The following is a 13,690-nucleotide window of genomic DNA, read 5'->3' as shown; positions in this document are numbered from 1 at the left end:
CATGGCTATGACACATTCGTAAGTGCTATTCCACAGCTTTTTCTAGGCTTGGTGCAGAATATCAGTTTTGTGGGGCTCAAAAATTCATTATCATTCAAAAATTCTTTGCTTTGTTTCCACAAATTGTTCACAACGCCTTTACTTCCCAAAAAGGTCTCTTTTTCAATGTATTCAGTAGCAGCCTAATATCTTCTTACAATCACAGCATAGTTTTATAGCCGCCGCTTTTTATTTTAGGTAATGAACATATTCAGTACTCCAAAATGCGTTAAGCAAATTATTACTTGATAGCGTAAAGTGCTTACCTGTAGATTTCTTGGTCGTAACTGCAGTTAAGCTGTGCAATAATTTCGTTTCTTTGTAAGTGGAGGAGGAGGAGGGACTTTGATGGAACAAGAATTGCTTGATATTTTACAGTTTCAGTATTATTACTTTTTGATTTTACACTAGTGTTATTTTTTTTACAGTTAGAGCATTGCCAGTAGTGTTTTTTGGTAGTATTATTGAATTCTCTATTTCCGTAGTGGAGTTCTACGGAAAGTGTTCGTTTACGTGTACCCGTTTACTACACGGGCATTTTCGCACCCATTCTCCAACTTGGGTATCAACCTCCGAAGCCGGATTGCTAGCCCGTGCATCTTGCCCAATACAGTCGCGGAACGCCATAGCCACTGCGCTGTGCGAGAGAAAATCTACTGAAACTTCATTAAAAACACAACACAACCTGATTCCAATCTGGGTTCATGTTTCTGAGTCAAATACCTTATAGCCGCTTGTGGGAGCGTACCACGTCTTGTCGTTTGTCGAAGGGTTGTCTTTGCTGACGAATATTTGTTAACGGCTCAGTGAGTTCAGGGATGAGCGAAAACGTAACGCAGATAATCTTTAATTATGTGAAGCTTGGAAATACCTAAGGGCAGAAAAGATTGGCTTCTTCATAACCCAAGCAAGTTGTACACAAGTGACCGTTTTTGGGAGCTGCTGGCGTCCTGTTACTGAATTCGTGTCGGGCAGAGCACAAAACTTTTGATGCAGACTTACATGACAACTGGTCCCATCTTTGTAATTGCGAGGTAGTTTATCATATACAAGACACCAGCATACGTCAACCGGCACATCCTGTTGTGCAAAAAGAAACCGGAGAATTTTTGCGTAGTCAGTACCTGCTCACTGGTTGGAATTTTGTGCTGCGCGTTGATAAAACTGTATTACTTCTAGATTGGAGGTAGCATTGCTCCAATCAGTCCGCTCGCAGGTAAAGCCGACAAGTCGGTAGCGAAGGTAAGCGAGCGAGTTATAAATATGTAGAGTGCAACAGTCTTCGTTTTAACATTAAATCGCTAAACAAAGGATGGTCTAGTGCATGTACAGAGGCGAACACACTTGTCTAGAACTCTCGGGCGGTGCCCTGCGGAGGGAGCAAAAAAAAAACGGTTATTTAACGCAGAGAAAGGGTATCTGGTAGTGCCGGCGTTCGGGTGCTGCGGCATATGCATGCAAATGATAAATGCACTCTCAATGTGCCCTTAACAAGTTAGCTGCAATGATATTTTGCTTTATTTGTTCTGCAGCACGCTGCTCTAGCGCTCTATTCACTCTTAATCTCGTCATAATTTCCGCTTAAGGTCTGTTTCATTTACTTCATCTGAAACGAGGCTCATTGCACCTTTTTAAGTGGAACACAGTTTTGCAGCCTTTTTTGCTTTTATAAGTAAAACTTATGTGGGGCACGGTGATATTACTGCAAAGCCATCTCACCGTTTTTCATCAAGACGATTATGTGGAACTCACGTACCAGTTAATTCATGAGAATTCATAACACGATAGAACTAGGTACCTGCTCAATAGATAAAAGGCTGCGCGCGCTGCGATGGGAGACTGGCTTTTTCTTTCTCCATTGGGCACGTGACCAAGTTACGTGTGATATCTGGAAGCCAATGCCCTGAAATTTCTTGCCGAAACGGGGCCCCCGCTCAATTCTCCTCAGCTGGCGGCATCGGCCCTTCCTTCGTTTGCTCTGTTTTTTGCACTCATCAAGTGCCGTGCCATGGTATACCACCACCCGGGCTGCCTTCAACTTGGCGTTCATCGCTGCTGTGCGGATACATACACCTTAGCCGTCACCCGAAAGTCTCAGTTCGACTGCGGCTTTCATGATTGCCCCGCCGGCTTCCCCGCTGACCGGTGGCCGTCTTGATATTCCTCTCCGCGCAGCCGCTTCTGCGCCGGTCCACCAGAGAACTTCTCTCTGCCCGTGCGCTTCTCCCTTCGTGCGGCGGCCTCTGCTTTACCGGCACGTACTCCTGTGCTATTTGTCGGCCCTCAGCTTGACCTGCTCGCGCTTCGACGGGCACTCCCTTCGTCAAGGTTACCGCGGAGGATTGGGGAACCTCGAAGGCAGAAATATTGGTTTATACCCGCGGCTGTCAACGGACCTGCTGCTGCTCACTGCTCGTTCGCCTTCGCTTCTGCGCGGGCTGCCGTGCCTGTTGCCTCCGCTTGTCACCTTGATCATTCTCTTTCTTTCGATACGCAGCATCTCTTCCGGCTTGAATCTTTCTTTATTTGTACTATGCGCCTTTTTTCACTCAATAACGCCTGTAGTCCATTCCTTTTTCCTTCCTTTTTTCGGCTCTTATTCCTTCTTTTCGCTACCGAGAAAGTACCGGCGGAACGACGGCGACATCAGGCCTATTCGCTGTGCCGTACTGAACACAAGTGCAGGCTGGGTTGAAACCAGTGCATAGGCAGCTCCAGGTGAGGACAATACTGTGCGTACATGTAATTTGCGTAGTACTTCCTACTCTGCCGACCACCAGCGCTGCCTATTCAGAGTCTTCGATCAGCTACAGCAGCATATGGTGCTTCGTTGCGTGGGAATATGGCATCAGCTTTGCACGGTAAGCACTTCATTGAGCTTACGCTGCTTCCTTTCCTTTGTTCAACAAATGGATGCTTCTGATAAATGCGCATCATTTATGCGACTGTCAGTTAAAAAGCCACATGTTCCGATTTGTTTACGTTGAAGGCTCCTCATAATTGCATGCTATGGAAAGCGAGGAGGGTGTTACTGTCATGATCCATTGATTAACGTTAAGCGCAGTTGGAGTGTACTCCCCCCCCCCCCCCCCAAAAAAAAAAAATGATCGAATTCACTTGCAACGACGCGCGTTGCTACGAGGGTTCTGTTCTATGTGGTTTTCGAGTTTGATCATTCCCTATTGTAAAGTTTGTTCGAATGTTAAAACTGCATATGCCGATAAGTATGAATTGAGGGGCGTCGTTCCGACACAAAAATTTCTTTCGAGATCCGAGTTCGACCAATATTTTTTTGCTATATATATATAGGGGATGTTTATGAAAGAAATGAATGAAAGCTGTTCTACGAGCGCCATTTTGTAGAGAATGTCGCTAACAGGCAAAAAGCGGAGCCATATCTGTGTTTATAAGCTCTTGCTCTTTTTCGGATGCAACTCGTTGTGGTTTTTTGCTTTCTGTGCACGTGTGTTTCTCAGAATTTCAAAGCGAATCATTTGTGGCGCGCAAGCAGTTTTGCCCCTGTTCCCTGTCTAAAATTATCTTGCTTTTCACTGTAAAACATCTTGATTAATCGTTTTCATAGGAGCACTATAATTATGTTCGAAAGCCGATAAGACGGTTTTATATTCACCGCTCATGCCTCGGCTACATTATTCACTTTCATTTGCAAACATTATTGACCAGAAAAGCGACATGCCTGCAAAGCATCTTCAGTTGAACTGTACCCCTGAATATACCGATTTTTCAGTGAAGGGAACCATAATTAAAACAATAGGCTTTTTGAGGTATGAATGTGGCTTCTGCGGCACAATAATACCTGCGTTTGGGGATACAAAGAAACAGGTGAATAATTTAACTAGGCAGCCAGTTAACAAATTTTTGTTAATTAACTTTTTATCCATTACAGGTAGACATCTGGTGGCAATACGAGAGTAATTACTAATCGGCAGTTACCAAAGCGCACCCATATGGCTGCAAAAGAAAGCTAAACAGCTACCACAGACACTTCGTAGTTAACGAAAAATTCGTCCTGGTCTGGTGTTAGAGCCCGGGACAACCGCTTCGACCAGCACTTCAACCAACTGTTTCGACCAAAGAAAGCCAGTTGGGAGTAGCTATAAGCGCAGCAGCCGGCGTTCGCGAGCACTCACAAAATATTGAAAAATGAACAACTTCTCGTGCATTTTCATCTTAACAAGGAGCTGAAAGTAGAGTGCGACGCTTCCCTTTATGGCTTCGACGCGGTGATCTTTCATTCGGTGGAAAATAAGCACATACCAATTGGGTTCCGCTCCAGAAACCTAACAAAAGCAGAGCAGAACTACCTGCAGCAGGAGGGAGAAGAATCGGTTCCTACCTTTGGCGTTTATAGTTTTCGTGACTCTCTTTTAGGTTGGCAATTTGCATTGGTAGCCAACTATAAAGCAGTGCTGCGACTTCTCAGGGATGATCGCCAGACGCCGCTGATGGCTGTCTCGCGAATTCAACGGTGAGCACTGTTTTTGGGTGGCTACCAGTACAAGTCGCAGTACTTCCCAGGGAAACAGCTACTGTCAATACACGCCCTAAGCAGGCTGCCAGCGCCGACCACGGAACCGTGACAGAGGATGAACTTCCGGAGTACGTCCTTTTGTTGAAAGACCTGGAAGAAGGCATAGTGACAACGCACGAAAAGCAGGAGTTAACCGACAAGGACTCGAAGTTAGCAAGTCACGCACTTCATCTTGAATGGGTGGCCTCAAACAACTAGAGGAATTGTGCGTGATTTTTTTTATGCCAGATGGAACTACTGTTGACTCACCGTCTAATCTACGGGGGCAGCAGAGTCGGGATACCGCTGAAAGCGCAGGAAAGGGTGCTGCAGCTGCTGCATGAAACACACAAGGGCTCCTCCTCAATGAAATCTGTCGCGCGGACATTGTTTTAGTGGCCGGGGCTGGACAGGGACATTCAAGACTTATCGGCGCAGTGTAGAAGCTGCGTGGAAAACCTGTTTATGCCTACTGCAGCCCCACCAGTGAGTTGGCCGAAAACAGCGGAATGGTGGTCTCGAATCTGCCTCGATTTTGCAGGCCCGCTAGCCGGCAAGATGATGCTCATAGTGGTAGATGCTAACATAAAGTGGGTGGAAGTACCACCCACAAAGCACTCAAACACAGCTTGTACCATCCGCTGCTTAAGAAGCATGTTTTGTCGGTTCGGCGGGCCACGCACAACCGAGTCCTATAATGGCACACAGTTCACTAGTCACGGGTTCCCCACGTTCGTGTCAAGATATAATACGAATACTCTACCTGCGTACTGAACTTTCCCAACCAAAACTAACGGAGCAGGGGAAGAGCTCTTCGGACAGTGAAGGATGGGTGGCGGAAAATGGGAAACAGGTTGCTGGAAGATAACGTCGTGGGGCTGTTGTACAATTACCAAAAGGAAAGAACGTCACCTTTCTGGACCCTTATCGGCTATCGGCTACTTTTCCGTCTACAAGCATGTCTGCTGCCCAGACGTGGGGATTCGTCGGCGGACGTTGACGAATGGAGCATCGCGCCAGGTAGCGGCGTAAACGTGTGGAACTACGGCGCTGACCAAAGATGGTGCCTGGGCGTGTACATTCCACGTCGGGGGTGATAATGATAGCAGTGGACACGCCAACGGGAGCAGTGCAGCGCCACGGCGAAGAAATCCACCGTCATCAGGAGGCTACGCCAAGGACTGCGTCTTTAGAGGCCGCTGCAAGCGCGCAGGCAGAGGGCGGATCTGACAGTGCGACTAGTGCTGGTCCGTCACTTGCGTGGAAACCCACAACCACGGAATCTGGGCTAGAGCAAAGCCTTGAACAGGCGACAGCCGACGACCGTGGCGGGGTTCCAGCGCCGGTTATGACGAAACGTCCAGTAGTTACAGCCGGAATGACCAACCCTATTCAGCGCACTCTTATACGATCGACTAGAACAAGAAAACCGGTGGAAATTCCAATTTTATTACGAAAAAATGTTGTATCTGTTTGTTTTCTGCTAGCCAGCGAAGCGAGCTACGCGTTCTTCCCTCTTGGCCTGAGTGGTTTTCATTGCTCCCTCTCCCCATCGGAAATCCTCTCAGTACGCCAAGGAATATAATCGCGGCTCTGAAAGTGTTGTTCCCTGCCGATCGCCATTCATACTGCTGCGCAGTGCACGTGGGCGTTACTGAACTTTCATTTCGTCTTTTCTAAAGATGATGATCTGGAGTTTCAATGCGACTGGTCGGTGTCCTATGAAGTGTGGTTGAAATGTTGCTTAAATTAGATGCCAAATGTTCGGTCGGGCCTGACAATATCCGAAACTCATTCTGACGCCTCTACACAGAGTTTAGCACATTTGTACACCATAATTTAACAACTCTCATTATCCTCTTTTTCCTTTCTCCCTGAGTGGATTACAGCTAAAGTTGCTTCTTTTATGCTCTTTTTTCTTGCCCTCTGAGTGAATTTTAAGACGAAAAACGAGGAAAAAACACACGGACGAAAAAGAAAGACGAAGGACAAGCGCTAACTTCCAACTGACGTTTATTAGAAACATCGAAAGATATATAGGCACATGAAAGTGGGGAAGACAGAAACTAACAATGACAGCAGCATACAAAAAGTCATGTCACTCATACCCGCTCAGATACATCATCTCCTTTTTTGAAAGGCCGATTGATGGCGTGCTTACGCAACCACTGCCCATCCTATCAATCTCTAGCGCCTCTAATATCTCCCTTGAGATTTGCGAAGGATGCCGGCCGATAATTACAGATTGTGGGAAGTCCGGAGCACAATGGTCACCACCCTCATATTCACAATCACGGTAGTGAATTGCCAAAGTCCGTGTGTTTTTTTCGCGCTTTTCGTCTTACAATGCATTACCAACTAGCCCGCACCCACACCTTACTAAACCTCTGAGTGGCTTACAGATAAAGTTGTTTCTGTTTATAAGAAGGAGACCGGCTGTGGTTCTGTTCGTCGCTTTGTGAGCTCACTGGCTCTGGTGTGAACAGGAGGCAATGCCGAGAGATTCGGGTATGACGTGTGCCAGGTGCGAAGTGCTTGTTTCTGGTTTTGCCTACCTTCGGCCTAAATTGTGGTTGATGGCCGAGAGCAGTCCTCTGAACCCAATGCTGCTCGTGGTAATCTTAGCACCATGAATGCCGCTCCTGGGTGCAGCCAAGAGCCGCTTCACCCGCAAGTGCCGCCTAACATTTTGAAGCCCTCATTACTCCTACTAAGGAGTGCAGGAGTTCAGTAACAGTGCCAAGAGTTATGAATGAAGTAGACGAAGAATTGGAGAACAAAGAGCCCCGTCTGCAACACAGCTGCAGGAATGATGACAACAAATCCGTCTACGTGCTCAGTAAACCAGAGGATATAGAATATGAGCACCGTTTACGCTAGTCGCATGCAAGAAGAAACGCCCTCAAGGAATTCCAGTAGTTTTTCGCCCGTCAGAGGAGGGCCGAAGCTTTTGGAAACTGAATCCGAGCAGTGTCATCGGAAATCGTGACAGCCGCCAAGAGAAAGTAGCATCTTTCAAGTGAACAATGACGGGAGCTCCTCTGTTGGTATTGATTCCTTGGCAGCTGCTAATCGTCTGCTACTGCTTTGTCATGTGGTCCGCCTAGGAGTCGTTCCCTTCATACCTGAGACATATACGAGGAATGTAGGGAAAATACGTAACGTACATTTCACTGCAGTGATGGGCAGCTCCTCAAGTTTATGAGAGAGGTTGGAGTGATTTGAGCTCGACGTCAGACAAGGTTTGAGCGGCAAGAGGATGGAGTGGTGGAGTCACGTCCTCTATACTCCGTTATCTTCACGTTCAGGGAAAACCGCCCTGCTATCTATTAGCTTCCTGTGGGTTCATGCGGCTATGATGTTGACATCTCCCTACTGACCAATCGGGGAATTTCGTTACGGGGAACACGAAGCTTATTGCAAGAAAACCAAAATGCTGTCGCATTATAAGCTCTGACAACTGCTCTCGTTATACAAATTCCTTGAAGCCTTCAAATTCGCCCTATTCATCACAACTGTAACTGAATTCGTGTACATCTGTTTTAGCCGCGGTAAAAGATGTTTGATTTCTATGGAGTGTTCTCAAAGATTGTGTGGACATTATTACTATAGATATTAAATTCCATAGGCAACATTGAATAATTTTTAGTATATTACATATCAGGAATGCAGCCACTAAAAGGTTCAGAAATATGCCAGAGTTGAGGAAGAGGTAAGCGTTTTGACATTGACGGGCTGCCTTAACCAATCACATTCGAAAACATACTGAGGTTTAATATTTGTAACCAAGCGCTATGCGTCTGAATGAGTCGTGTGTTGGATATGACAAACAATGAAAAATGTTTACATATGACTATGCTTTCTCGCAACATACCGTTCATTGATACGAGAAAGCATTTGACTAAGTGGAAGCCCCAGCAGTCATCCAGGCATTGCCAAATCAGTGTGTAAAGAGTCTTATGTGAAAATACTGGAAGATACATATAGTAACTGCACAGCTACCGTAGTTCTTCATAAAGTGAGCACCTAAATTCCAATACGGAACGAAGTCGGGAAGGCAGACAAAATCTCGCCAATGCCAATCACTGCCTATATAAAGGAGGTGTTCTGAGGCGTGGATTGGGAACAGTTTAGGATAAGAGTTAAGGAAGAATACCTAAGTAATTCGCGATTCGCAGGTGACATTGCCTTGCTGAGTCACAAAGGAGATGTGCTGCAAAGCGTGATCAATGAGTTAGAAAGGCAGAGCAGAACGGCAGGTCTTAAAATAAAAATTCAGAAAAACCAAAGTAATGTTTAACAGTCTCGCAAAGGAACTGCAGTTCACAGTTGGTAGCGAGGTGCTCGAAATGCTAAGGGAATACGTCTACTACAGCAGGTAGTGACCGCTGATACCGATCACGAGAGGGAAACAAGTAGAAGAATAAAAATAGAATGGAGCGCATATGGCAGGCTCTATAAGATCGTGAATGACAGTTTACCAATATCCCTCAAGAGAAAAGTGTACAACAGCCTTATCTTACCGATGCTCACCTATGGGGCAAAAATGTGGAGGCTAACGAAAAGGGTTCAGCTTAAATTAAGGACAACTCAGCGAGCGATGGAAAGAAAAATGACAAATGTAACTTTAAGACACTGGAAGCGGGCAGGGTGGGTGAGGGAACAAACGCCGGTTAATGACAGCTTAGTCTAAATCAAGAGTTGGAAATGGGCTTGGGCAGGGCATGTGGTGCAAAGGCTAGATAAGCGCTGTCCTGAAGGGTAACGGAGTGGATTCCAAGAAAAGGCAAGCGTATCAGGGGGCGCCAGAAAGTGAGGTGGGCGGATGAGATTAAGAAGTTTGCAGGCATAGGGTGGGCGCAACTGGCAAATTACAGGGTTAATTGGAGAGATGAGAGAGGCCTTTGCCCTGCATAGAGCGTAGTCAGAATGATGATGATGTCTGAATGCCACGGATTCCTTATGATGCTAATGTCAGTGAATACAGAGTGAAGTTTTGAGCCTGACGGCCAATAAAACGTGGAACATTACGAGCCACGATATAGAGCGAACCAGGCCATTCGCACAGCCACACGTGCATGCCACGCTGTATATGCCTAATTTCGCTCATGCATTGTAGTTTACAGGTCGAGTGTGCGTGAATTACATGGTGCCGCCAACGTACCTGCACATTACTGCAGCATGTAGAAATTGAAACGATATTAATGTGATTGCACTAGGACCCTCATCACGGGAAAACGCAGGCCTTGTTTTGTAATAAAATTTTCTAATTGGTCAAGACAGAGTCAATGGCGCACGGTCACGTGACATTCCTGGACTTTTATTAGCCGATGGGGTGCGTGACTCATGAGACCATGTGACAGGACCAAGTTGGTAGGTGCGTTAGCTGGTGGCAGTTTGGAGGTGACATGGCCGAGCACTGATTGGTCGTCAGAGTGTGTGACGTGATGAAACCAAGTGCCAAATCCGAGCTCGGTGGCGTTAGCTTGGCGGCAGTTGACATATACTCTTGTTTTTGTGCAGACGTCTCTGTGTCCAGAAAACTGCGCGTATGAGGGTGCAATGAAGTCAGAATCGACGGCGTGTGTGTACCGTAATGGAAAATGCCCGCAAGTGGAGAGGGTGGCCACCAAAGCATGTTGCTGAAGATGGAATATTGGCGGCTATGCTCAGCGTAGGCGGCGAATAGCAGTGAAGAAGAAGAAGCTGGCCGAACAGACTTCAGACTCTTATGCTACCGCATTCTCAACACGTATTGTAATTAAGCGTTGCTGTGAAGTGTGGGCGCCATTCAAAAAGCGGGCACGCTGAGTACAAGGCGGAAATGCATAATTCTGTCAGGCTAGTTACGAGTCTTTTCATGGGTTTCAGTCACCATACACTTCGCTTAGCACGTTAACATTTACTAAGGGCCTTCTATCTAGGACCTAAATCTTAATCGAATTCGTATTGCAGGGCTAGAAGTTAGTTTCACCCATTTGTGTTTCTTTCGCTTTTTCTCTTTCTTTCCTTTGCTTATTTGTTTCTTTCCGTTACAGAAAGCCGGTGCGAAAGCTACAGGCTGCAGTCCCCGTCAAAGCCTTTCGCTCCAGATGACGTTCAGCGAGCTGAAAAAGGGACATGTTAAAAGAGAGAGAGAGAGAAGTGGTAGAGGAAAGGCAGGGAGGTTAACCAGTAAAATGTTCTGGTGAAAAAACAGCGCACAAGCAGACACAGACAGAAAGAAGGGGACAAGCGCTTGTGCGCTGTTTTTTCACCAAGATGCAAAACCAACTAGCCCATTCAGCTGCTTTACTGAAAATGTTCTGGTTGGCTACCCTGCACTGGGGGAGAGGGATGAGGGGGGCGTAAAAGAATAAGAAATAGAAAAATGCGGTCCGTAGCAAGCACGACAGGCAATGTCACAAGTACTGTCACAGGCCGCTGCAGCTGTAGCCTGCACACCTTGAGGGATGCCGACAGCTGCTACCTGAGTGGAACAGATCGAGGGCCCTCCATCACAAGGCAGCGCGGACGTTTCAGTGTCAAAAAAGGCTGCTTGGCGTTGAGGCTGATAATATTGATGGCAACGTAAGCGTCGGACTTCTCGGAAGGACGAGGCTGGAGGATATGTTGTGCCAGCTATCGGACAGCTGCAAGCACTGGATTCAACGAATCTAGCATCTGCAGTGCATTCTTTGCAGCTGGTATGTGCATGCTGGAAAGCAGCACACGCATGGTATTCACGATTGGCTTTAGCATTGCAATCACTTGCTCGTCTGCGACCTAGTCCGGTTTCTGACCTACTACCCGACTAGCAGTAGGCTCAACACATTGGGTGCGGGGTGCTGGGGTGGGTGCTAGGTGCTTCGGGAGCGATGTCCAAGTCACTTGGCGGTCCCGGTCTTGGACAGGAGTTGTGACTTGTGCTTGATTAGCAATGGGCTTAGAACTCTAGTACGCAATACCTGCGTGGTCACTGCGGTTGTGTGTAGCTCAGACAGGGATGGCCAAGGCCCGTCTGCGACAGCCGTCTGTACCTCGCCAGTCATGCTCCCAGTCCTTAAAGTAGTATGCGGAGGGGGAGGACAACTTGCGGAAACTCTTGAACGATCCTTTTCGATGCTCGCTACACCTTTAGAAGGTCTGTGACGAGGGCGACGACGTCGTCCCACCTTACCGGCAGCTTCTATGAGTATGGAATTGTCTCTTGTCATTTGTTTGAGTATCGCCCTTTCCATTTTCAGGCAAGGCCATGAGGGCCGCGGCCATTGGCACACGTAAATACTGTTGCCCGGCAAGAATCGCTGCTGTGTGGCTAAGTACACCGTGGGCGCACGATGGGGAAATTGCACACACTACTCACGTGTGCTATCTTCATGCATTTCCGGCACTGGGGAGGCTTCGGGACGAAAGACCTAACTGCATGCCGAAAGTGCCCAAACTTCACGTGCGTTGGAATGCAATCCCCTTGGAAGGTCAACTTGATGCACTTTGTCCTCCCAAGGCGCCGAGCTTGCAGTATGGCTACACCGTCGGTAGCTGGTTGAATCAAGATGGGCAAATCAGAGTCGCGGATGGCGACGTCGACGTCGTAAAGGACGCTTGACATAGTGGCACTGCCTAGAAGGACATGGGAACGAACGCTGATGCCGCCGTGCGTTCTGATGTTGCTCAAACTCTCATGCGCGTTCCGGTCCATGACATCAATGGCGACGACATTCCTAAAACGATTCACCCTCAAATCTGTAATTGCTCCCGGGACGCGAGACTCTAGGGACGCAGACGTGGCTTGCCTATTGATGTGGTTGAGATTGTAGGTGGGAGTCTCTGGCACAAAGAGGACAGTATGTGCCGATGGTCCTCGCTGCGTAGTAATCGTGGACGTACTCGACGACGACGAGTCCTCACCTTTTCGCAGTCTCCGTTTGGCCTTCTTGCTTACGAATCTGATGAAGCCGTCGTCAGCCGAAGAGTCATCACTGGTGGCCGAGTACACGTTGGTCTGGCTGCTTGCGTCATTCGGGAGGCCAAGACGTTTCCTCTGCGCGGCAGCGGCTGACCGACAGGACTGAAGTGCAACAGCATCCACTTCCATCACCGTCACCAAAAAATAAACAGTGGTTTCATTATAATGTCGTAAAAGAGGAAAAAAAACTGAAGAGGTGAAGGGAAGGCGTTCTGGTCTAGAGCCACTTCATCGTCTTCATCATCTTCATCCATAAAAAAAAGACATTCCCCAGAAAGAAAAGCATTCAATATCAACAATGGAGAAATACAGTCGTTGGTCACATAAAAATTTGCGCCAGACATGATCACGAAAATATTTCCAAGTAAACAAAAACGTCGAATATAACATTGTTGATTTCATTGCAATGACAAAGCATCCGACTATAGTTATGTTGAAATTCAAACATGACGTTATTGGGGACATTACTAAGGAAAATCGGTAATACTAATAAACAGACATGCATTTCCAGGGACCACAACGTACAAGGAACAGCACAAAATTATAGCAATGCGATTTTGCCACACACTGGTACCTGAGCATATTTAGTTTTCCCATTCAGCCGAAATCAGCCGCCGAGGTAGCTGAGTGGTTATGGCGCTGGGCTGCTGGCCCGAAAGACGCGGGTTCGATCCCGGCGGCGGCGGTCGAATTTCGATGGAGGCGAAATTCTAGAGGCCCGTGTACTGTGCGATGTCAGTGCACGTTAAAAAACCCCAGGTGGTCGAAATTTCCGGAGCCCTTCACTACGGCGTCCTTCATAGCCTGAGTTGCTTTGGGACGTTACGACCCTCATAAACCCCCAAAACGCAGCGCTTTCTTATGTCGCGCCCGCAGCCGTTTAGAGCGAAAGCTCTGCTTTTCTCATGTCAAACCTCAAGGCCAAATGATTCCGAGGTTTGACCTCTAAACTGGAGGCTTGCCGGGGCTGTGGCTCTGACGTCACACCACGTGACTCGCCACAGCTGCGTCGCTGGCTTTGCCCCCGCCGCGCCTACCGTTCGCCTCGCCAGCTGTACCATGTGACTAACCACGTGACTCGCCGCCGCTTTTGCTCAATTGGTTTTTTTAAATTGTTTTTTTTTGGGGGGTGGAAAGGAAATTGCGCAGTATCTGTCTCATATACCGTTGAA

General features: G+C 47.5%; 1 protein-coding gene across 4 annotated transcripts in view; it reads right to left on the bottom strand.

Annotated features, from left to right (window-relative positions):
- Positions 1 to 13,690, bottom strand: part of LOC144130129 (uncharacterized) — a 102,028-nt gene that overhangs the window by 39,996 nt on the left and 48,342 nt on the right. For 3 of the 4 annotated variants that reach the window (XM_077664139.1, XM_077664141.1, XM_077664140.1), the window contains exon 5: positions 1,042 to 1,119. The exons of the other annotated variant lie outside the window; for it this stretch is intronic. In XM_077664139.1, the coding sequence (XP_077520265.1) occupies positions 1,042 to 1,119 (78 nt within the window). The remainder of the gene's footprint in view (positions 1 to 1,041; positions 1,120 to 13,690) is intronic. 4 annotated transcript variants of the gene reach the window in all.

This window comes from Amblyomma americanum, chromosome 4, assembly GCF_052857255.1.
Source record: "Amblyomma americanum isolate KBUSLIRL-KWMA chromosome 4, ASM5285725v1, whole genome shotgun sequence".
Taxonomy (NCBI): Eukaryota; Metazoa; Arthropoda; class Arachnida; order Ixodida; family Ixodidae; genus Amblyomma; species Amblyomma americanum.
This window is presented reverse-complemented; position numbering and strand designations above follow the sequence as displayed.